The following is a 24,629-nucleotide window of genomic DNA, read 5'->3' as shown; positions in this document are numbered from 1 at the left end:
GTCTATGGACAGAGTAACACACAAAATGCTGGAGGAACTCAGCAGGTTAGTGTCTATGGTCAGAGTAACACACACAAAATTCTAGAGGAACTCAGCAGGTCAGACAACATTGATGGAACAGAGTAAACAGTCGACATTTCCGGCTGATACCCTTCTTTAGTTCATCTTCGTTACTTAAATAATTCATTTCAGGTTATGTGTATAAATATGTGGATTGCATATGTCATCATGCTACAATTGAATGAGTTTAATATTTTGAAGTTAGAAAACATAACAAAACCTCAACATGGCTCGGTAGTGTAGTGGTTACCACAACTCTCAACAATGCATGCAACCCGTGTTTAATTCCTACTGCAGCCTGCATGTTGTCCCTGTTACTGTATGCGATTCTTCTAGGTGCTGTGGTTTCTCCAACAGAACAAAGATGTACTGCTTGGTGAGTTAGTTGGCCATTGTAAATTGTCCCATGATTGGGCTCAGATTAAATCAGGGATTGCCAGGCAGATAATCTCTGAAGAGTATTGACTGTTTACTCTCTTCCATAGATACTGTATGACCTGCTGGAGTTCCTCCAGCATTTTGTGTGTGTTACTCTGTCCAAAGACACTGTCTGACCTGCTGAGTTCCTCCAGCATTTTGTGTGTGTTACTCTGTCCAGAGACACTGTCTGACCTGCTGAGTTCCTCCAGCATTTTGTGTGTGTTACTCTGTCCAAAGACACTGTCTGACCTGCTGAGTTCCTCCAGCATTGTGTGTGAGTTACTCTGTCCAAAGACACTGTCTGACCTGCTGAGTTCCTCCAGCATTGTGTGTGAGTTACTCTGTCCATAGACACTGTCTGACCTGCTGAGTTCCTCCAGCATTTTGTGTGTGTTACTCTGTCCATAGACACTGTCTGACCTGCTGAGTTCCTCCAGCATTGTGTGTGTTACACTGTACATAGACACTGTCCGACCTGCTGAGTTCCTCCAGCATATATTGTGTGTGTTACTCTGACCATAGACACTGTCCGACCTGCTGAGTTCCTCCAGCATTGTGTGTGTGTTACTCTGACCATAGACACTGTCTGACCTGCTGAGCTCCTCTGGCATTGTGTGTGTTACTCTGACCATAGACACTGTATGACCTGCTGAGTTCCTCCAGCATTTTGTGTGTGTTACTCTGTACATAGACACTGTATGACCTGCTGAGTTCCTCCAGCATTTTGTGTGTGTTACTCTGTCCATAGACACTGTCTGACCTGCTGAGTTCCCCCAGCATTTTGTGTGTGTTACTCTGACCATAGACACTGTCTGACCTGCTGAGTTCCTCCAGCATTTTGTGTGTGTTACTCTGTCCATAGACACTGTCTGACCTGCTGAGTTCCTCCAGCATTTTGTGTGTGTTACTCTGACTATAGACACTGTCTGACCTGCTGAGTTCCTCTGGCATTTTGTGTGTGTTACTCTGTCCATAGACACTGTCTGACCTGCTGAGTTCCTCTGGCATTTTGTGAGTGTTACTCTGTCCATAGACACTGTCTGACCTGCTGAGTTCCTCCAGCATTTTGTGTGTGTTACTCTGACCATAGACACTGTCTGACCTGCTGAGTTCCTCCAGCATTTTGTGTGTGTTACTCTGACCATAGACACTGTCTGACCTGCTGAGTTCCTCCAGCATTTTGTGTGTTACTCTGACCATAGACACTGTCTGACCTGCTGAGTTCCTCCAGCATTTTGTGTGTTACTCTGTCCATAGACACTGTCTGACCTGCTGAGTTCCTCCAGCATTTTGTGTGTGTTACTCTGTCCATAGACACTGTCTGACCTGCTGAGTTCCTCCAGCATTTTGTGTGTGTTACTCTGACCATAGACACTGTCTGACCTGCTGAGTTCCTCCAGCATTTTGTGTGTTACTCTGTCCATAGACACTGTCTGACCTGCTGAGTTCCTCCAGCATTTTGTGTGTGTTACTCTGTCCATAGACACTGTCTGACCTGCTGAGTTCCTCCAGCATTTTGTGTGTGTTACTCTGTCCATAGACACTGTCTGACCTGCTGAGTTCCTCCAGCATTTTGTGTGTGTTACTCTGACCATAGACACTGTCTGACCTGCTGAGTTCCTCCAGCATTTTGTGTGTGTTACTCTGACCATAGACACTGTCTGACCTGCTGAGTTCCTCCAGCATTTTGTGTGTTACTCTGACCATAGACACTGTCTGACCTGCTGAGTTCCTCCAGCATTTTGTGTGTTACTCTGTCCATAGACACTGTCTGACCTGCTGAGTTCCTCCAGCATTCTGTGTGTGTTACTCTGTCCATAGACACTGTCTGACCTGCTGAGTTCCTCCAGCATTTTGTGTGTGTTACTCTGACCATAGACACTGTCTGACCTGCTGAGTTCCTCCAGCATTTTGTGTGTGTTACTCTGATCATAGACACTGTCTGACCTGCTGAGTTCCTCCAGCATTTTGTGTGTTACTCTGACCATAGACACTGTCTGACCTGCTGAGTTCCTCCAGCATTTTGTGTGTTACTCTGTCCATAGACACTGTCTGACCTGCTGAGTTCCTCCAGCATTTTGTGTGTGTTACTCTGTCCATAGACACTGTCTGACCTGCTGAGTTCCTCCAGCATTTTGTGTGTGTTACTCTGACCATAGACACTGTCTGACCTGCTGAGTTCCTCCAGCATTTTGTGTGTGTTACTCTGACCATAGACACTGTCTGACCTGCTGAGTTCCTCCAGCATTTTGTGTGTGTTACTCTGACCATAGACACTGTCTGACCTGCTGAGTTCCTCCAGCATTTTGTGTGTGTTACTCTGACTATAGACACTGTCTGACCTGCTGAGTTCCTCCAGCATTTTGTGTGTGTTACTCTGTCCATAGACACTGTCTGACCTGCTGAGTTCCTCCAGCATTTTGTGTGTGTTACTCTGACTATAGACACTGTCTGACCTGCTGAGTTGCTCCGGTATTTTGTTCATGCTGCTGCAGTCAACCCAACTAACCTTTTAAGTTCCCAGTACAATGCTGCAAAAAAAAACTGTAATTAGAACCCATTTATTTATTGAGATAGAACGTGGAACAGGCCTTCAAGCCACTCATCCTCTAAAGCAACCCGAGCCTAATCAAGGGACAATTTACAATGACCAATTAACCTACCTACTGCTGGCTTTTTGCACTGTGGGAGGAAACCAGAGCACCTGGAAGAAACGCATGTTGTCATGGGGAGAATGTACAAACTCCGACAGGCAGCAGCAGGAATTGAACCTGGGTCACCCGTACTGCAGAGTGCTGTGCCGCCCTTCGTATGATCACGAGAAGTTCACCTGGCCTGTCTCATTCCCTAATCATAGGTCAAGGTGGGTGGCAGACTGGAGTTATTTCTCCACCAAAGGAGGTGTAAGGCGCTCTTCCCTCTGCTAGCATGAAAATCAATCTTGGGCCTAGCCTTCCCCCCCCACCCACAACCAGTCAGAGTCTGTGAAGCCACGGGGGCAGGTGGTGGATGGTAGTATGAGCAACTGGTGCAGATCACAAGTCCTGGTTATACAACCACTGATACCAGGCAGACAATCTCAGAAGAGTATTAGGCCATTTAGCCCATTGAGTCCATCTACCATTTCATCATGACTGATCCATTTTCCCTCTCAGCCCTAATCACCTGCCCTCTCCCCGTATCCCTCATCCCGACTAACCAAGAATGACGATCAACACTGGTGCACATCAGAGGTGTGTGCTTAGCCCACTGCTCTACTCTCTGTGGCTAGGCATAGCCCAAATACCATCTATAAATTTGCTGATGATACAACCATTGCTGGTAGATTCTCAGATGGAAACGAGAGGGCGTACTGGAGTGAGATATACCAGCTAGTGGAGTGGTGTTGCAGCTACAACCTGGCACTCAACATCAGTAAGACGAAAGAGTTGATTGTGGACTTCAGGATGGGTAAGACGGAGGTACACATGCCAGTCGTCATAGAGGGATCAGATGTTGAGAGAGTGAGTTCTGGGGTGTCAAAATCTCTGAGGACCTAACCTGGTCCCAACATATCAATGCAGCTATAAAGAAGGCAAAACAGTGACTACACTTCATTAGGAGTTTGAAGAGATTTGATATGTCAACAAATACACTCAAAAACTTCTATAGATGTACCACAGAGAGCATTCTGACAGGCTGCTTCTGGTATGGAGGGGTTACTGCACAGGACCGAAAGAAGCTGCAGAAGGTTGTAAATCTAGACAGCTCCATCTTGGGTACTAGCCTACAAAGTACCCAGGACATCTTTAGGGAAGCAGTGTCTCAGAAAGGCAGCGTCCATTACTAAGGGCCTCCAGCACCCAGGGTATGTCCTCTTATCACTGTTACCGTTGGGTAGGAGGTACAGAAGCCTGAAGGCACACACTCAGTGATTCAGGAACAGATTCTTCCCCTCTGCCATCAGGGAGGAGGTACAGGAGCCTGAAGGCACACACTCAGCGATTCAGGAACAGCTTTTTCCCCTCTGCCATCTGATTCCTAAATGGACATTGAACCTGTGAACGGTACCTCACTTTCTAAATATATTTTTGTTTTTGCATGATTTTTAATTTATTTAATATACATATACTGCTAAGTTAACAAATTTCACAACACATGCCGGTGGATAAACCTGATTCTAACAACATCTGCCTTAAATATTCCCGAAGACTTGGTCCCCACAGCTGCCTATGCCAACAAATTCCACAGATTTCACCACTCTGTAGTCATAGAAATTCCTCATCACCATTCTAAAAAGACACCTCTATACTCTGAGGCTGTGTCCTCTGGTCTTAAGACTCACCCCTACCATATGAAACATCCTCTCCACATCCACTGTATCGAAGCCTTTCACCATTTGACATGTTTCAATGTGATCTCCCATCATCATTTGTCTGAATTCCAGTGAGTACAGACCCAGAGCTATCAAACACTCCTCACATGACAAGCCTTTCAATCCCAAAATCATTTTCATGAACCTCCTTTGAACCCCCTCCAATGTCAGCAAATATTTTCTCAGATAAGGGTCCAAAACTGCTCACAATACTCTAAGTGAGGCCTCGGCAAAGGGGTTTGGGAGAGAAATGGAGGGTAGTGTACAGAAGGAGGGATCACCTGAAGTTAGTGAAATCTAAGGAAGAGTGTATGATTGTATGGTGTGTAGGTGAAATCAATACATCAAAGGGATGGTAATGCAAGGTGAAACGGCAGAACCAGAGTTGGTATTTAAAAAGACAGCAGATGCTGGACATCTGTGTTGCAAAGGAATTCAGCAGGTCAGGCAGCACCTCTGGAGGGGAACACGATCAAGTGTCAACACGAGACCCTTCATCGGGACTGGTCTGCCCATCGCCTACCCTCTGGTGCCACTTCCATTGTCCACTGCATTCTCCTATCAGAATCCATCTTCTTCAGCCTGTTACTGCTTTCACCTATCACCTCCCAGCTTCATCCCCTCCTCCCCACAGCTACCAGCTTATACTCTGTCCCCTCCGTCCGCCACCACCTTTTTATTGTTTTCTACCCCCATCCTTTCGAGTCTGATTATTCCCCTCCACAGATGCTTAGCTCCCGCAGGCTGTGTTCCTGAAGGTGTTCAGCATCTGCAGGATTCCTTGTGCTTATAACATCAGTTTGTTCACTTCAGTGTATTTTACTGCAGGCGCCTACGCGAGCGCTTTATCGACGGAACCTACTATATCAGACACATCTTCCCCGGTCAGCTCTCCCTTGCGATTCCGCACATTGTCCAGCAGCGCCGGCGTCTGCCGGCAGACAAGCCCCATGTCCAGCCGGGGCCTGTCCGAGTAGCCGTCCCTCACGTGGTCGTACAGGCTGCTCCTGCTGCACCAGCGCCCGACTGGAGGAGCCCAGCCGTGGGAAGGCGGACGGAGCCAGCATCGAGCACCGAGCCGCCACAGCCCCCGCCACCTGGGGCCCGCCATCTCAATGACCTTCGACCCGGTGACGTACCAATCAACAGTCCGTAAACTTACCGATACCCGCCCATGCCGTGACGTCATTACTTCTTCCACCAATCAGAGACCATCCATTTTGCTGACCTTCGGTACCCGCCCAACTTCGTGACGTACACAGCTTCTTCACCAATCATCCCGCCGGTCGGTGACGTAAAGCTCAAGACGGACTGGTCTCACGTGATGAGCCGTCAAGTTCAATCTGTGTAAGGTTCCCATTATGCAACATATGATAATCGCTTTATTTGGTTATACTTCCCCTTGTTGGCAGCTAAACAGTTTAAAGGATTGAAAGAAATAATTGTATGAAGACTGTGTATATTGACACACGCATAAATACAGGTACCTGAATGCACAGGCGCTATTAAATGCCGGCCTGCAGCAGTATAGAAGTCACAAAGCAGAATTCACAAGGAAAACATAAATTGTACAAATTTTACAAGAAAGGACGCAAATAAAGAAATAAAATGTCCCAGTACAGTTACAATACATTAAATTCAAAGTAAATTTATTATCAAGGTACCTATGTCACCATCCACTGCATTATTGCCGTGCCTTAACTGAAATACTTCGCTATGTATAACCTTTGTTGCCGTGTGGCTGGAATGTTCTTTGAGATAATGCTTAACTAAAATGGTGCACAGTTTTCAGGCCAAGTAAAAATTACCGACTCAGAACAACAGATGGTCTGTGCAGCATAAAAAAAAACAGAGGGAATAGTGTTTGCTACCCTGAGATTCACAGTAAATACAAATGAAGATGATAGAACCAATGAAAAACTGCACGCAAAGATGCGTGAACAGCCAACATGTAAAAGGTAACATCTGTGCAACTGTAAAAAAAGATAATAATAAATAAATAATAAATATTGAGAACATGAGTTGTAGAGTCCTTGAAAGTGTCCATTAGTTGAGTGTTTGAATGAGTGTAGCTATTCACTTTGGTTCAGGAGCCTGACGGTTGTGGGGTAATAACTGTTCCTGAACCTGGTTGTGTGGGACCTGAGGCTCATTGTGGTGAGTGAAGTTATCCACACTGGTTCAGGAGCCTGATGGTTGTGGGGTAATAACTGTTCCTGAACCTGGTGGTGTGGGACCTGAGGCTCATTGTGGTGAGTGAAGTTATCCACACTGGTTCAGGAGCCTGATGGTTGTGGGGTAATAACTGTTCCTGAACCTGGTGGTGTGGGACCTGAGGCTCATTGTGGTGAGTGAAGTTATCCACACTGGTTCAGGAGCCTGATGGTTGTGGGGTAATAACTGTTCCTGAACCTGGTGGTGTGGGACCTGAGGCTCATTGTGGTGAGTGAAGTTATCCACACTGGTTCAGGAGCCTGATGGTTGTGGGGTAATAACTGTTCCTGAACCTGGTGGTGTGGGACCTCAGGCTCATTGTGGTGAGTGAAGTTATCCACACTGGTTCAGGAGCCTGATGGTTGTGGGGTAATAACTGTTCCTGAACCTGGTGGTGTGGGACCTGAGGCTCATTGTGGCGAGTGAAGTTATCCACATTGGTTCAGGAGTCTGATTGTTGTGGGGTAATAACTGTTCCTGCACCTGGTGGTGTGAGACCTCAGGCTCATTGTGGTGAGTGAAGTTATCCACACTGGTTCAGGAGCCTGATGGTTGTGGGGTAATAACTGTTCCTGCACCTGGTGGCGTGGGACCTGAGCCTCCTGTGCCTCCTTCCTGATGGGGCAGTGAGAACGGAGCATAACTGAGACGGTGATGATCAACGCTGTGTTCTGCAACAGTGCTCCTTGCAGATGTACTCAGTGGGCTTTGCCTGTGGTCGTCTGTGTCCACAAATTTTTGTAGCATTTCTGTTCAAGAACATTGGTGTTTCAAGTTCAAGTTTAACTGTCATTCAACCAAACATGAATATCCATTAATAAGAACATAAGAAATAGGAGCAGGAGCAGGCCATCCAGCCCATCGAGCCTGCCCCGCCATTCAATTATATCATGGCTAATTTGTCCATAAACTTGGTTCCATCTACCTGCCTTTTCCCCATAACCTTTAATTCCCCTACTATGTAAAAAACTATCTAACTGTATCTTAAATATATATAGTGAAGAAGCCTCAACTACTTCCCTGGGCAGAGAATTCCACAGATTCACCACTCTCTGGGAAAAACAGTTTCTCCTCATCTCCATCCTACATCTTCTCCCCTGAATCTTGAGGCAATGTCCCCTCGTTCTAGTCTCACCTACGAATGGAAACAAATTTCTTACTTCTATCGTATCTATCCCTCTCAAAATTTTGTATGTTTCTATAAGATCACCTCTCATTCTTCTGAACTCCAGGGAGTATAGTCCCAGTTGACTCAATCTCTCCTCATAGGTTAACCCCTTCATCCCTGGAGTCAACCTGGTGAACCTCCTCTGCACTGCCTCCAAAGCCAGTATCTCCTTCCTGAAGTAAGGAAACCAGAACTGCACTCAGTACTCCCGGTGTGGCCTCACCAGTACCCAATACAGTTGCAGCTTGACCTCCCTGCTCTTAAATTCAATCCCTCTAGCAATGAAGGCTGACATTCCGTTTGCCTTCTTAATAACCTGCTGTACCTGCAAGCCAACCTTTTGTGATTCATGAACAAGCACTCCCAAGTCCCTCTGCACAACAGCAATCTTCCACCATTTAATACAGCCAAATGAAACAGTGTAACTCTGAGGCCAAGGTGCAAAACACAATACCAACCATCACTCACAGCACAAAGCACACATAGCACATATAAGATAGCAGTAAAATGCGGTCACACAGAAGTATGTGGTCCAAGTGCCTGAGTCCATGTATGCTGTACAGTCTGCAGTCAAACACAACACAGCCAAGCGCACACGGGGGGGGGGGGGGGGGGGGAACGTACCAACAACACACCGTTTATTGCCGTTCACCAGAAAACCACAAAATGGACTTGCAGCATTCCACACTTGCAAAAAACATCGATGCTGCCATGCCTTCTTTGTCGTAGCACTTACATGCTGGATCCGGGACTGATCCCTCAAAGTGGTAATGCAGAGGATTTAAAAACTACTGACTCTTTCTACCTCTAACCCCTTGGCTCCTGCTTCTGTGGTCAGCTCTCTCGTTCTGCTGGTGTCCAGTGAGACGTTGGTGCAGTGGCACCGTTCCGATGCGTTTTCGGTCTCCTTCCTGTCTGCCGATTGGTCACCACCTTTGATTCGGCCGACGCCAGTGGTGTCGTCAGCAGGCTTAAATATGACATCGGAGCTGTGCTTAGGCTTGCAGTGGGAAGTGTAAAGTGAGTGGCCGGGGGGCTGAGCACGCAGCTGTGCTGATGGAGATGTTGTTGCCGATCAGAACTGACCGGGGTCCGCAAGTGAGGAACTCCAGGATCCAGTTCAGAAGGAGGTACTGAGGCCCAGGTCTTGGAGCTTATTGATTAGTTTTGAGGGAATGTGATAGTGCTGAACGCGTATCTGTCGTCAATAAAGAGCACTCTGACGTAAGCAAGATTTCTTAAGGTTGCCAGAGCTGGTGGAGGTATGAGGACAAGCTCCCAGTATCTATTAAATTCTCCCAATGGTACGCGCCTCAAATAGCCTCTAAGCCCAGAGGAACCACTTCTACTGACAGAAGAAGGGGGCAGAAGTTGGTTACTGGCACCTTAAAACCAGTCACTTTGGGCAGATAGTGCTCTTCAGCCACAGTTGTCAGCTTATCCGGGAGCAGGAAAACTCTGATCTCAAACCTCTGCTGCCTTTTGGCTATACCCACTCATGGGGAAAGGCTTCGGGAGTAAACTCCAAGGGGAAAAGCAAGAACTGGAGTCCCTGAGGCAGTCCTACGTTGAGTTCAACGCTGACCGGCAACTCCTGGTGCCAAACTGTACTGTCTCTGCCATTCCTTTGTATTCGTCAGCTGCGTAGAAAGAGGGAGCTTGCGGCATGCTCTCTGTATGGTACCGTCCTGGCTTGCATATCACATAGACAGCCGGCACGCAATTTCCATGTTCGATGCCGACCAGTGGAAGGCCTCAAAGATGTTTGCGTCTTCATTGTGCAAATGTTCCAATGTCAAAACATTAGCAATAAGAAAGATCTAGTTGAAAAAGAGAGCCAAATAGTTGGGTAGCGGTCATGGGTTGATGGGCTTTCCAGAAATCTGATTGTGGAAGGGAAGAAGATCTTTCAACGCCTGTACCTCCTTCCTGATGGTAATATCGAGGTGGGGCCATGCCCCGGATACCACCTTTCTCCAGGCACCAATTTTGACGATAACCTCAACGGTGGGGAGGCTAGTGCCCATGTTGGAGCTGACTGAGTTTACAATCCTCTGCAGCTTTTCTGCAGCTGATCCTGTGCATCAGCCAGTGATGCAACCAGTCAGAATGCTCTCTATTGTAGATCTGTAGAAGCTTGCTGGAGTCCTTGGTGACATACCAAATCTCCTCAAACGCACCTCTTAGAGAAGTATTGATGCCTTCTTCAACATCACATCAACATGTTGGGCCCAAGATAGATCCTCTGAGATGAAGCTGCTCACCCCTTCTACTGCTGACCTCCTCATGAGGACTGGTGTGTGATTTCCGTACCTCCCTTTCCTGGCTAGTCCCCTCTATCTTCCAGTCCAGATGAAGGGTCTTAGCCGAAAATGTCACCGGTCCATTTTCTCCCAACTTGCAATTACTTGTGCCTCCCACTCATTTGGTTTCACCTTATCAGAAATATTTCCTTTCTTCAGCGTATAATCCGGCCGGTGGTGCAGTGACATCACCACTAGGATTCAAGGTAAGTGGTTGCAGGTTTGAATCCAGACAGCTCCTTGCACGCTTTCCACCCGTGCTGGGCTGAGCATCAAGTTTACACTCAGCTCCATAAAAGCAGACAAAACAGTGAAGTTGCCACCCAATGCACCACAAGGTGCAGAAAGGAATAACAACAAATCTACCTATCCCGCTCCAACTGAAATTACCTTGTTATTTTTTTCTGGTCTTTTCCGATTCTGATGACGACATTCGGCCTGAAACATCACCTTTGTTGTTTTTGGAGGTTGCTGCCCTGCTTGATGGGTGGAATTTCTATTGAGAAGATTTGGTATGTCTTCTGAAACACACAAACGTTTCTACAGAGGTGCCGTGGAGAGCATTCCAACTGGCTGCATCACTATCCGGTACAGGGCTGCGACTGCAAAGGATTGAAATAAGCTGTAGCGAGTTGTAAACTCCGTCAGCTCCATCGTGGGACTAACCTACTCAGCATCCAGGACATCTTCAAGGAGCAATGCCTCAAAAAGGCAGCATTCATCATTAATGCCCCCATCTCATTGCTACCATCAGGGAGGAGGTACTGGAGCCTGAAGACACACACTCAGCAATTCAGGAACAGCCTCTTCCCCTCTGCCATCTGATTTCAGAATGGACATGGAACCCATGGACACCACCTCACTAGCATTTTCCACTACTTATTTAATTTGGAGATTCAAACAAGAGGACATGAGTTGAGAGTTAGGGGGCAAAAGTTTAAGGGTAGCACGAGGGGGAATTTCTTTACTCAGAGAGTGGTAGCTGTGTGGAATGAGCTTCCAGTAGAAGTGGTAGAGGCAGGTTCGGTATTGTCATTTAAAGTAAAATTGGATAGGTATATGGACAGGAAAGGAGTGGAGGGTTATGGACTGAGTGCGGGTCAGTGGGACTAGGTGAGAGTGAGTGTCCACACAGTCTAGATGGCCTGTTTCTGTGCTGTATTTGTTATATGGTTATAATTTAACTAATTAATCTGAACATATTTAGTGTAATTCACATTTTTCTCTATTATTACGTCGTACTACTGTCGGAAAGTCAACAATCTCACAACATAAGCGGGTGACATTAAACCTGATTCTGAGGTACCCATTGTGAAATGATTGACGGGGCGCCGGCCGACGGGTCACGTGACGGGGGCGGGGCGGGCGGGCTCGGAGCCGGAAGTGACGCCAGGGTTAGGTGGGCGAGAGGGGCGAGAGACATGGACAACTCGGCGAAGGAACGGGAGGCGGTCAGCCTGGTGGCCGAGGCGGAGAAGAAGGTGCGCTCGGCGCGCTCCTTCATGGCCACGTTGTTCGGGTGAGAAGCTCCGAGCGGGTCCTGGGGGAGGGAGGGAGGTGCTGAGCCCGGGCCTGGGTGGACGGCGGTGGGCTCACGGGCCCGGGTGTATGTCAGCATCTGGCAACGCAGGCATCGGCTGTTGCCCTGAACAGGGGGAGCGACGACCATCTGGTGATACCCGGAACAGGGGAGGTAGGACACGGGTGAAGGGTTGTTGATATCTGGTTGTTGCCCTGAATAGGGGAGGTAAGACACAGGTGAAGGCTGTTGACATCTGGTTGTTGCCCTGAATAGGGGAGGTAAGACACAGGTGAAGGGTTGTTGACATCTGGTTGTTGCCCTGAATAGGGGAGGTAAGACACAGGTGAAGGGTTGTTGACATCTGGTTGTTGCCCTGAATAGGGGAGGTAAGACACAGGTGAAGGGTTGTTGACATCTGGTTGTTGCCCTGAATAGGGGAGGTAAGACACAGGTGAAGGTTGTTGACATCTGGTTGTTGCCCTGAATAGGGGAGGTAAGACACAGGTGAAGGGTTGTTGACATCTGGTTGTTGCCCTGAATAGGGGAGGTAAGACACAGGTGAAGGGTTGTTGACATCTGGTTGTTGCCCTGAATAGGGGAGGTAAGACACAGGTGAAGGGTTGTTGACATCTGGTGATACCCGGAACAGGGGAGGTAGGACACGGGTGAAGGGTTGTTGACATCTGGTTGTTGCCCTGAATAGGGGAGGTAAGACATAGGTGAAGGGTTGTTGACATCTGGTTGTTGCCCTGAATAGTGGAGGTAAGACATAGGTGAAGGGTTGTTGACATCTGGTTCTTCCCCTACACAGGGGAGGTAAGACATAGGTGAAGGGTTGTTGACATCTGGTTGTTGCCCTGAACAGGGGAGGTAGGACACGGGTGAAGGGTTGTTGACATCTGGTTGTTGCCCTGAATAGGGGAGGTAAGACACAGGTGAAGGGTTGTTGACATCTGGTTGTTCCCCTGCATAGGGGAGGTAAGACATAGGTGAAGGGTTGTTGACATCTGGTTGTTGCCCTGAATAGGGGAGGTAAGACACAGGTGAAGGGTTGTTGACATCTGGTTGTTGCCCTGAATAGGGGAGGTAAGACACAGGTGAAGGGTTGTTGACATCTGGTTGTTGCCCTGAATAGGGGAGGTAAGACACGGGTGAAGGGTTGTTGACATCTGGTTGTTCCCCTGAACAGGGGAGGTAAGACATAGGTGAAGGGTTGTTGACATCTAGTTGTTGCCCTGAACAGGGGAGGTAGGACACGGGTGAAGGGTTGTTGACATCTGGTTGTTGCCCTGAATAGGGGAGGTAAGACACGGGTGAAGGGTTGTTGACATCTGGTTGTTCCCCTGAATAGGGGAGGTAAGACACAGGTGAAGGTTTGTTGGCAGTTAATGATGTTCCCCCGAACTGGGGTAGTGATAACATGGGTGAAGGGTTGTTGACATCTGGTTGTTCCCCTGAACAGGGGAGGTAAGACATAGGTGAAGGTTTGTTGACAGTTAATGATGTTCCCCCGAACTGGGGTAGTGATAACATGGGTGAAGGGTTGTTGACATCTGGTTGTTCCCCTGAATAGGGGAGGTAAGACACAGGTGAAGGGTTGTTGACATCTGGTTGTTGCCCTGAATAGGGGAGGTAAGACACAGGTGAAGGGTTGTTGACATCTGGTTGTTGCCCTGAATAGGGGAGGTAAGACACAGGTGAAGGGTTGTTGACATCTGGTTGTTGCCCTGCATAGGGGAGGTAAGACACAGGTGAAGGTTTGTTGGCAGTTAATGATGTTCCCCCGAACTGGGGTAGTGATAACATGGGTGAAGGGTTGTTGACATCTGGTTGTTCCCCTGAACAGGGGAGGTAAGACATAGGTGAAGGTTTGTTGACAGTTAATGATGTTCCCCCGAACTGGGGTAGTGAGAACATGGGTGAAGGGTTGTTGATATCTGGTTGTTGCCCTGAATAGGGGAGGTAAGACACGGGTGAAGGGTTGTTGACATCTGGTTGTTCCCCTGAACAGGGAAGGTAGGACACGAGTGAAGGTTTGTTGACATCTGGTGATACCCTGAACTGGGGTAGTGAGAACATGGATGATATCTGGTTGTTATGACAAAGTATGTAAAAGGGTTAATACGTTATATAACTGTTTTTCTGAAAGAAACTGCTGTTTGAGGGTAGCTAGCTAGGGTTTCAGGATGCTTATCTCCTTGTGCAGGACAATAGGACAATTCCAGTCTGCTTTGTGTATGTGAGCCATTACGCCTATTTTGTAATTTGCCTTTCAGGACTGTCATGTAGTAGAGAACTTTGACAGCAGCCTGTCTTGTGTGTGTGGGGGGGTTACCTGAACGAATATATCCATTCGTAAGGGGATTTGTGAGTTAGTTGGTGGATCGGACAGGAACAGTCACAGACTGTTCCTGTTTGAGCAACTGACTAAGCCCCAGGTGCTTTGGATAAAGAGTTTGTACTTATACGGTCTCTGAGTGACTTTATCCGGATTCAACTTCCAAAGTTACCCTGAACAGGAGGAGCGAGGACGTGGGTGAAAGATTGTTGACGTCTGGTTGTTGCCCTGACCAGGGGGAGCAAGGACCTGGGTGAAGGGTGGTTGACCCTTGTCAATGGCTTGGCAAAAGGGGGAGGAGGTGTGTGAAGGGTTGTAGGTGTCTGGGTAATGTCCTGAATAAGGCTGTGAGGGGGATGATGGGCTGTTTGCATCTGGTTGTTGCCCTGGCAGAGGGGAGAGGAGATGGATTAAGCATTGTTGCTGCCTGATTAATGTCCTGGCAGGATAGGGAGGTGAAGCGTATTGGTGTCTGATTGATTTATGCACCTTTTAGTCCGTATCTGTACTTCTAACTTGATTTTTTTATAATTTGCATGTTGTACCCTGACCAACACACCACAACAAATTCCAAATACATGGGGATGTATATGGTGAAAAAAAAATTGACCTTTTAGCCCATGATCCTTCGTGATTTTACGTTAACACAGGCTATGTCATGCTCTGATTAAGTAGAGCCCTGGTTAGACGGTACCTAAAATGATGTGTGAAGTGGTGATCTCTTTAAACTGACCCGGCATAAGGCAATGGCAAGCCACTGCTGTAAACTGCCAAGTACATGATTTCCCAATATGCCAGAGCGGCGTGGAGGGAAATTGTCCGCTAACTGGAAATTCCAGATGCGACCAAACGACGACGACAACATGATGTGTACAGATCTAGTTTCCCCCAAGTTAAGTGTAATGCGCTGTTTTAAGACTTCCACTGCTATGCTGTGAGGTAGTTTATATTAGCAGCTGTCTGTGAAAAGCAGTGTGCCGTGCTGGGAAGTGTGTTTGGTCTTCAGCTGAGGCAAGGGCCCAAGTTATCCAGCTTAGGAGTGTGAGTCAGACAGTCGGGATGGTGGATGCGACAGAAGGTTCTAGAGAGCTGTGGGGAAGGGTTTTCTGAAGGACAGTAGACTGGATTGGGGTCTTTTGGCAGGAGACATGGAACGGTGCACAAGGTAAGATGCCATACAGTGTCATTGGAAGGAGAGTTGCTGTTGTTTTGTGCAGATAAATGGCTCCAAGGAGGGAGCGCCAATAAGTTCATTCAAGACAGTCTTCAGGGGTGTTCAGAATGTGGTGGGTGCTTTCACGTAGACCGTGGGTCCAACGCATGAGTAACAGAAACATCTTGGTACGAGAGGAGGCCATGGATGAACACGTCGGAATGGGAATTAAACCTGAGTGCTCCTGTTTCCTTGCATGATGCAAAGACATGTCAGTAAGTTAATTGGTCATTGTAAATTGTCCAGTGATTAGGGTTAACTAAGTGAGTTGCTGGGTGCTGCAGCTCACTGGGCTGGAAGGGCCATTCCACACATAAAAAATTTTTAAAAAACAAATACAGCTTGGATGTTAAGGAATCAAAAGTTAACAGGAGAAGACAGTGCTGAATAAAGGATCAGTCACACCATTAAATAATAGTGCAGGCATGAGGGGATCAAAATGAGGCCACCCTCAGGATGGAGGATGGAGGAATGGGCCCTTCCAGCCCAGTGAGCTGCAGCACCCCTTGTATTTCGTCTGGGTAATCTCCAAACAAATATCGATGTTTCCTCCCGGTTTAAAAAAAAACTCCCCCCCCCCCCCCCCCATTCTTCTCTATTCCTTACTCTAGACTCTTGCCTCTTCTCTCCTACCTATTACCTCCCCCTGGGTCCCCTCCTCCCCTTTCTCCTATGGTCCACTGTCCTCTCCTATCAGATTCTCCAGAACGTTACCTTTCCTGCCCACCTGCCTCCACAGCTTTTCTCTTTCCCCTCAGCCCCCTGCCCCCCTCCCATCTTTTTATTCTGGCATCTTCCCCTTCCCTTTCAGTCCTGAGAAGTTGTCTGTTTATTCATTTCCATAGATGCTGATTGATCTACTGAGTTCCTCCAGTGTTTTGTGTGTGTTGCTGAGGGGGTTACCAGCATGCTTTTATTTGTAATACTTGGAATTTGTAAGTAGATTGTTGTGACATATGATTGGAAATCCTTTGTTTTTCAGTGAGAACCACTAATCAGTGTACTAATCCCTGAACACTAACTTGGCTTGATTTATGGAATTAAACATGCCTTCTCTTCCAAAATAACGACTGGCACCCCGTGGGGTGTGCCCAGTTGTCCAGTTTTCCCTGCTCCTCCGTAATGCTGTAATTAATTCCTTTTTGAAAATTGATATTTCCAGGTTCAGGAACACCTTTGTTACCCCTCAGTTATCAGGCTCTTGAACCAGAGTTGCACACTCCACTTCAGTCACCCCATCACTGAATTGTCCCCATAATCTACGGACTAATCTTCAAGGACTCTTCATCTCATGGTCTTGATATTTATTGCCTATCTGTCTATCTCAAACACAAGAAAATCTACAATTGCTAGAAATACAAAGCAACACACAAAACACTGGAGGAACTCAGCTGGTCAGGCAGCATCTATGGAAAAGAATAAACAGTTGACTTTTCCAGCTAAGATCTTTCATCAGGACTGAAAGGGAAGGGGCTTTGCCTGAATTAAACAGTGGGGGTGAGGGGAAAGAGGCGGACTGGAAGGTGATGGGTGAAACCAGGTGGGTGGGAAAGGTCAAGGACTGGAGAAGAAAGCATCTGATGGGAGTGGAGAGTGGACAATAGGTCTCTCTGTCTCCCTGTTTCTCTTTGGTTTCACATTGGACTTATTTTACTTATAGCAAGTTTCCCCTTATTCTTCCTCATCTTTGTATCTGTGCCAAGTACAGATACAAAGCCAATGAAATGCAGTTAGCATTGAACCAGAAGTGCAAAGAATAGTGTTATTTACAAAATAACTGCGAATAAAAAGCAAGTGCTACAGCACACAAATATAAAAGTACTGAGACAGTACAATATGGGTGCAATACTGCTTAGCGCTGTGATGTGAGGTTCAGCAGGGTCACAGCCTCAGGGAAGGAGCTGTTCCTGTGCCTGCTGGTGCGGGAGTGGAGGCTCCTGTAGCACCTACTGGATGGGAGGAGAGTAAAAAGTCCATGGTTAGGGTGAGATGCATCCTTGATAATGCTTTTCGCCCTGCCCAGGCAGCGTTTATGGTAGATGTTCTCAATGGTGGGCAATTGGGTGCCGATAATCTGCTGGGCAGTTTTCACCACCCGCTGGAGTGCTTTGTGGTCGGATACGGGACAATTGCCATACCACACTGAGATGCAATTGGTGAGTCTGCTCTCAGTGGCACAGCGGTAAAAGTCCGCCAGTATCCTGGGACAGAGGTGAGCTTTCTTGATGCTCCGCAGGAAGTAAAGGCCATTTTGATCAGGATGAAGGAGTTCAGGGATCAGGTGAGATCCTTGGAAATGTGGACACCAAGGAATTTGAAACTTGATACACACTCCACTGCAGCTCCAGTGATGTAGATTCAGATTCAGTTTATTGTCATTTAGAAACCACAAATGCAATACAGTTAAAAAATGAGACAACGTTCCTCCAGAATGATATCACAAAAGCATATGACAGAACAGACTACACTAGAAAATCCACATAACATTTGGCAATCCCCAATCCAGAGTCCGGAGAGGCTGCTGTGTATTAATATCGCGCTACCGTCTTGGCGTATTTCCCGGAAAGGAGCTCCAAACCCACCAGACAAACAAGACCAAAAACTGAAGCTACAAGACCTGCACAAAACAACATAGTTACAACATATAGTTACAACAGTGCAAACAATAGCATAATTGATAAAAAAAACAGACCATGGGCAGAGTAAAAATAGTCCAAAGATGTTAAAAGACTGTAAGTTCGAAAGAAACCACCACACAGTTTCCACAAGTCCTCAGGGTACCGATAGACTCGTCATCCCACGCCAGCAGCAGAAGGGAATACCCCGCTATGGACTTCCACGGCACCGCCCGACTCAGCCTCGCAGATGCAGCACACAATGAAAGCTCCGTCGAACTTAGCCTTGCAGACGCAGCACACAGTGAAAACAACCTGACCACAGCGGACTCCGAGTCTGTCGAACCTCCAAGCCTCTGACCATCCCCTCCGACACAGCCTCTCTGAGCACCATCCTCTGCTGAGCGTATTAAGACACCCCCACCAACGGCCATCGGCAACGCGACCCCAAGGACTGGGGACATGACCCATCACTTTGAATTTATTCTCTGCTTCTTGAAGCATTAATGGAGAGTATTGGCACTGTGTTAAGATACAGGATATTTTCAGCAATATCTAAACGTGTAACCAGCTTGTGCATTGCTTTTAGGTTCCTCCCCCACCTCCCCCTCCTTTGCTCCAAGGAGAGCACCAGTTTCTCCATTCTAACCTTTCATCATCCTTAGACCCAGTCTAGTGAAGTATCTCTGCACCTTGTCAGGGACCCTTACAAACATCCAACAGTGTGGTGACCAGAATTAATAACACTGCAACACAGACAAAATGCTGAAGGAACTCAGCAGGCCAGGCAGTCGAGGTTTCGAGCTGAAACCTTGTTAATAACACTGCATCTCATTCCTTCAACTTCTCAGTTTGCTTCTGTCAAGATGTGTTGCACTTGTTCTTTCTCTTTTTTTGTGTGTTCAGACGCTTTCTCTGAAGATCTTGATAAGTAGGCTTCCTATTGATCAGAGTCGACCATGGATGTTGAGTCCTGGCTGTCTATGTGATGTGCAAGCCATGACTTTACAATGAGGAGAGCAAGCGGTTGCCCGTGCAGCAAGCTCCCCCTCTCCTTGCACCTGGCGAATCCGGCGGAACGGCTGAGGCTGATCGAGTTAGGCACGAGTGGCATCACAGGAGTTTACCAGTCAATGCAGGACTGTCTTAGAGACTCCAAATCCGGATTTTTCCTTGAGATTTGCTCCCAAAACCTTCCCCGTGAATGGGAATAGGTGCAAGGCAGTAGAGTTTTGAGATCTGAGCTTTCCTTCTCCTAGAAGAGCCGCCAACCACGGCTGCCCAGAGAGACTGTTATTAAGGCACCAGTAACCCAGCTTTGCCCTTCTGTCAGTAGAAATGGTTCTGCTGGGCTGAGTTGCTAAGCCACATGTGAAGGCCAGCAGCTGGTCTTGGTTGTCAGAAGCTATTTTCGATGCTTGCTATTGGGATCAGAGTAGCCACTGGGAGCTACTCCTGCTGACTCTGACAGCCTTAACGAACCAAGTTCTTGATTGATCACTGAAGATCATTACATTTTGTTTTGAAAATGAGTATATTCAATATCCTGTATCCAATATTGTAAACAGTTGATTGGGAGATAGCACTCCAGGTAAATCTTCAATCCATCACTTCAGAACAAGAATGAATCATAATCTGAAACATTGCTGAAAATGTCAGTAGGACTTGTATTTTGAGCAATATGAATAAATCTGTTGGAGGAATCCAGCAGGTCGAGCAGCTTCTGCAGCAGGAAGGGTTAAGGAATTATCGATGTTTTGTGTCAACTTGGCACTACAGTTATTCAGAGGCTCCCACTGAATTCCTCCAGCAGATTGTTCTAGATTCTAGCATCTGCATTTTCCTGTACAACCAAAGATATCCTGTGAGACTTGAGGACCTGAGTTGTAGTGGAGATTGACTAGGTTCAGAATTTATTCCCAGATGTGTAGGAGAATAAGGGGAGATTTGATAGAGGTGTACAAAATTGAGGGGTAAATGCAGCAGGCTTTTTCCACTGAGGTTGGGTGAGACGGGTGAGAGGTTATGGGGTAAGGGTGAAAGGTGAAATGTTGAAAGGAAACATGAAGGAAAACTTCTGTCAGAGTGGTGAGAGTGTGGAACGAGCTGCCAGCGTAAGTGGTGGATGCAGGTTCGATTTTAGCATTAAAGAGAAATTTGGATAAGTAAATTCTACTTCTGTAGAAAAATTTTGCCAAGAAAGACATACGACATATGTTGCCTACGACATATGACATGGCACGTAACAACGACATCAGAATCAGATTTGGGTTTAATATCACTGGCATGTGTTGTGAAATGTGTTAACTTTACAGCAGCAGTACAAAGCAATACATGATAATGTAGTGGGAAAAATGTCCTGGGTCCTTAATGATGGATGCTGCCTTCCTAAACTCTTCTCCTTGAAGATGTCCAGGAAGCTACAGATACTAGTACCTACGATGGAGCTGACTAACTTTACAACTCTCTGCAGTTTACTTCAATCCTGTGCAGTAGCCCCCCCCCCCCCCAAATATCAGACAGCTAGTCAGAATGCACTCCACGATGCATCTGTAGAAATTTTTGAGTGTTTTAGGTGACAAACCAAATCTCCTCAAACTCCTAATGACAAGTATGTGGGTGGAAGAGGTATGGAGGGCTATGATTCAGCTATAGGGTGATGGGACTAGGTAGAATAATAGTCTGGTAAGGTGTAGATGGGCCGAATGACCTGTTCATGTGCTGTAATATTCTGTTACTTTATATAAACTTGATTGCAACTTCAAGACAGGATCAGTATCTCTTGAAGTAAAAATGTTTTCTATATTGAATAGCTGGTACATTCTGTTTCATCTATTGAACTGCCCAGTTTTAAAGACAAATTGTATAATTTATCCATTGAGCTTCTATCTAACCTTTATTTGAAGTATTACTCTCTGGGGTTTGTTATGCACTTGATTTCAGATGTTATGTGGCAGAAGTTAATCTTGTAACCACGTAGGGCTGCTATATTTTGTCTTTCCTACCACTACCAAACAAGGAGTGTCTGATAGATAAGCTGCAGTAACTTATTCCTCAGTTGCACTTTGGCTGGGTTTTTAAAGTTCAGGTAGTAGTTTGTTAGCTTTTAAAGTCCAGTTTGTCCATTGGCCAAGATCCCTGAGGTTGCTATACCAGTCCGTTTGCAATTATTATCGTGCTGAATGAAAGGAAACAATGCATTGTCATAAACCACAAAATGCTGGGGCAACTCAGCAGACCAGGCAGAATCTATAGGAGGGGGGGGCAGTAAACAGTTGACGTTCAAGGCCGTGACTCTTCATCAGGTCCCTTCCTGAAGAAAGATCTCAGCCCAAGTGTCAATTGTTTACTCTTTTCCATAATGCTCCCTGACCTGCTGAGTTCCTCTGCACTTTGTAGCATCATCATTATTATGCGCCGTGTCATATGACGTGGGCGATCATGGTCTTTCCATGAACTTGATTGTTCTTGACAATTTTTTTTACAGAAATGGTTTGCCATTGCCTTCTGGGCAGTGTCTTTACAAGATGGGTGACCCTAGCCATTATCAATACTCTGCTGAGATGGTCTGCCTACTCCAGCTGCTCATATCACCATCCAGCACCTGCTCCCATGGCTTCATATGCCCCTGTTGGAGGGGAGGGTCTAAGCAGGTGTTACACCTTGTCCAAGGGTAACCTGCAGACTAGTGGAAGGAAAGAGCTCCTTACATCTCCTTTGGTAGAGACACATCTCCATCCTACTCTCCAGAGCAACATGTACAAGATGCTGAGGGAACTCAGCACGGATGAAGGGTCCCAGCCCAAAACATCAATTGTTTATTCCTTCCGTATATGCTGCCTGGCTTGCTGAGTTCCTCCAGCATTTTGTGTGTGTCATTTGGTAAGATTAGCTTTATTTGTCACATGTAGATTGAAATGCACAGTAATGTGTTGTTTGCTTCAGTAAGATTCTTGTGGACATGCAGAGGATGTTTCCGATATCGGAGAAGTGTAGGAACAGAGGGCCTCGAAGTAGAAGAACGTCTCTTGAGAACAGGTGAAGAATTTCTTTAGCCGGGGGTGCTGAATCTTTGGAATTCATTGTTAGGACTGCTGTGGAGGCCAAGTCATTGGGTATGTTTAAAACAGGTTGATAGCTTCTTGAGTATTCCGGGCATCAAAAGAAGGAAAAAGAGTGGGGTTGAGATGGAAAATGAATCACCCATGCTGGAACAGCAGAGTAGGTTTGAAGGAGCAGAATTAGCCCATTCAGCCCAATATCTTATGGTCTATGTATCTATCCTACAGTTTAGTAAATGGTACTTACAGTGAAATGCAACACCTTTAACTGTATATTCAAGTGCGGATGATACACGTAAAATCCCGATCAAGAGGGCAAGGAAATGTTCCTCGTCATCTTCAGCCAACAAATTTTTTGCTATTCCTTACCTCTTTGTGGGAGTTTATTTGGTTTTGGTCAATTACTGTGAATAAAGATTGACTGCTAAATTCTTTGGTTATCAAATGCAAGCACTCTATTTGTTCTTGTGTCAAATGAGAGCCTGCAGCCTCTACCACGGTAGCGGTTCCTGCAGTTCTATTATAGCTCGGCTTTTTGGAGTCCAGAGCTTCATTCCGATGTCATCTGTACGAAAATTTGTACATCCTTTCCCACGAACACTTGCACCATCTCGGATCACAAGACCCTGCAGTGGATAGTGAGGTCAGCTGAGAAGATCATCGGGGTCTTTCTTCCTGCCATCACGGACGTTTACACTACACACTGCATCCGCAAAGGAAACAGCATTATGAAGGACTCCATGCACCCCTCATACAATCTGTTCTCCCTCTGCTGTCTGGGGAAAGACTCCGAAGCTCTCGGGCTCTCACGACCAGACTATATAACAGTTTCTTCCCCCAAGCCATCAGACTCCTCAATATCCAGAGTCTGGACTGACACTTTGCCCTATTGTCCTGGTTATTATTTATTGTAATGCCTGTACTGTTTTTGTGCACTTTACAGAGTCCTGTGTAGGTCTGTAGTCTAGTGTAGCTTTCTCTGTTGTTTTTTTTTTACGTAGTTCAGTCTAGTTTTTGTACTGTGTCATGTAACACCATGGTCCTGAAAAACATCGTCTCATTTTTACTGTGTACTGTACCAGCAGTTATGGGCGAAGTGACAATAAAAGTGACTTGACTTGACAATTGTGTTTCCTCTGGGTGCTCTGGATCCTCCTACGGTCCGAAGGTTCACAGTTTAGGAGGTTAATTGGTCATCTTAAATTGTCCTGTGATTCGGCTAGTGTTAAATAGGTGGGCTTCTGGGGTGACGGGGCTCCTTGGGCCAAAGGGCCTGTTTCACACTGTATCTCAAAATAAAGTTCTTAAAAACTGATTTCACTTTGTCGGAAGATAAAGCTCAGGAAATGTTCAGTCATAGACTGGCAAAAGAATGGGAAACCATGACTCTTCAGGTCTGGTTCCCCGCAAGAGCAATGTGACACTCCCCTTTAGCTGGGTCTGCAATTCTTTTTGTACTGCTTCAATTTCCTTTTGAAAGTGGTTTTTGAATCTGCCTCCATCATTGTCAAGTAAGACTCTTGACTGATTAACGCTCACAAAATGCTGGAGGAACTCAGTAGGTCAGGCAGCATCTATGGAGAAAAATAAACAGTTGATGTTTGGGCCAAGACTCTTCATCAAGACTGAAAAGGAAGGGGGGAGCCAGAATGAGAGGTTGGAGGGAGGGGAAGAAGTACAAGCTATAAGGTGATAGGTGAAGCCAGGCGGGGAGATGAAGTAATAGGTGGAAAAAGTAAAGGGCTGGATTAGAAGGAATCTGATAGGAGAGGAAAGTGAGGGCAGCATCAGTGATGGAGGAGGGAACCCACTCCAGATGCCACTTAAAGGCTTTCTTTAGTCTCCTTTCGCCAGTCATCTTTAATTCCGTTATTAACCAATGGAGAGGGAGAAACTGCTTTCTATCTGGCGTAAAGGGACCTTGTTATTTTAATCTTTGTCCTGTTCTTCTCAGCCTGATAGTAGGGTAGACGATCACAGTCTTTTTTTCTGAACTCTTGATTGTAATCTTTTCTGCATTTTCCTAAAGGCCTTTACAGCCTTGCAGATGACTGACTACAAATGGTTGAAGTAACTCAAGTTATTGCTGAGCCCAAGGTTTATTCCTGACCTAGTATTAGTGCTAAAATTGGTGGGAACTTGAGTGCAGCATGTTTCTGTCGCAATATGACTGTTGGTGACAGGACAGTTTGAGCCGGTTTCTTCCTGTTGAAACCACTTGTTAATAGAGATCAACAACATCAAGTGTTAGAGAGAATGATAGGACTGTTCATCCTCTTCCTTTCTTTTCACCACACCACATCTCCTCACAACATTGAAGTGAAAGGTTAGTTGTACTTGTCAAATGTACACGTGACCTGC

The 24,629-nt window shown here is 46.5% G+C and overlaps 2 protein-coding genes across 2 annotated transcripts in view; one reads left to right on the top strand and one right to left on the bottom strand.

Moving 5' to 3' along the window:
- sars2 (seryl-tRNA synthetase 2, mitochondrial) overlaps positions 1–5,969 on the bottom strand; it is a 109,258-nt gene extending 103,289 nt beyond the window's left edge. The window contains exon 1 of the mRNA XM_059985144.1: positions 5,697–5,969. Coding sequence (XP_059841127.1) covers positions 5,697–5,945 — 249 coding nt within the window. The 5' untranslated portion in view covers positions 5,946–5,969. The remainder of the gene's footprint in view (positions 1–5,696) is intronic.
- A 5,917-nt stretch (positions 5,970–11,886) lies between these two features.
- The window catches only part of LOC132402288 (alpha-soluble NSF attachment protein), a 54,366-nt gene continuing 41,623 nt past the window's right edge, over positions 11,887–24,629 (top strand). The window contains exon 1 of the mRNA XM_059985141.1: positions 11,887–12,038. Coding sequence (XP_059841124.1) covers positions 11,941–12,038 — 98 coding nt within the window. The 5' untranslated portion in view covers positions 11,887–11,940. The remainder of the gene's footprint in view (positions 12,039–24,629) is intronic.

This window comes from Hypanus sabinus, chromosome 11, assembly GCF_030144855.1.
Source record: "Hypanus sabinus isolate sHypSab1 chromosome 11, sHypSab1.hap1, whole genome shotgun sequence".
NCBI classification, from domain to species: domain Eukaryota; kingdom Metazoa; phylum Chordata; class Chondrichthyes; order Myliobatiformes; family Dasyatidae; genus Hypanus; species Hypanus sabinus.
The sequence above is the reverse complement of the archived record's forward strand: the minus strand, read 5'-3'. Positions and strand labels throughout refer to the sequence as shown.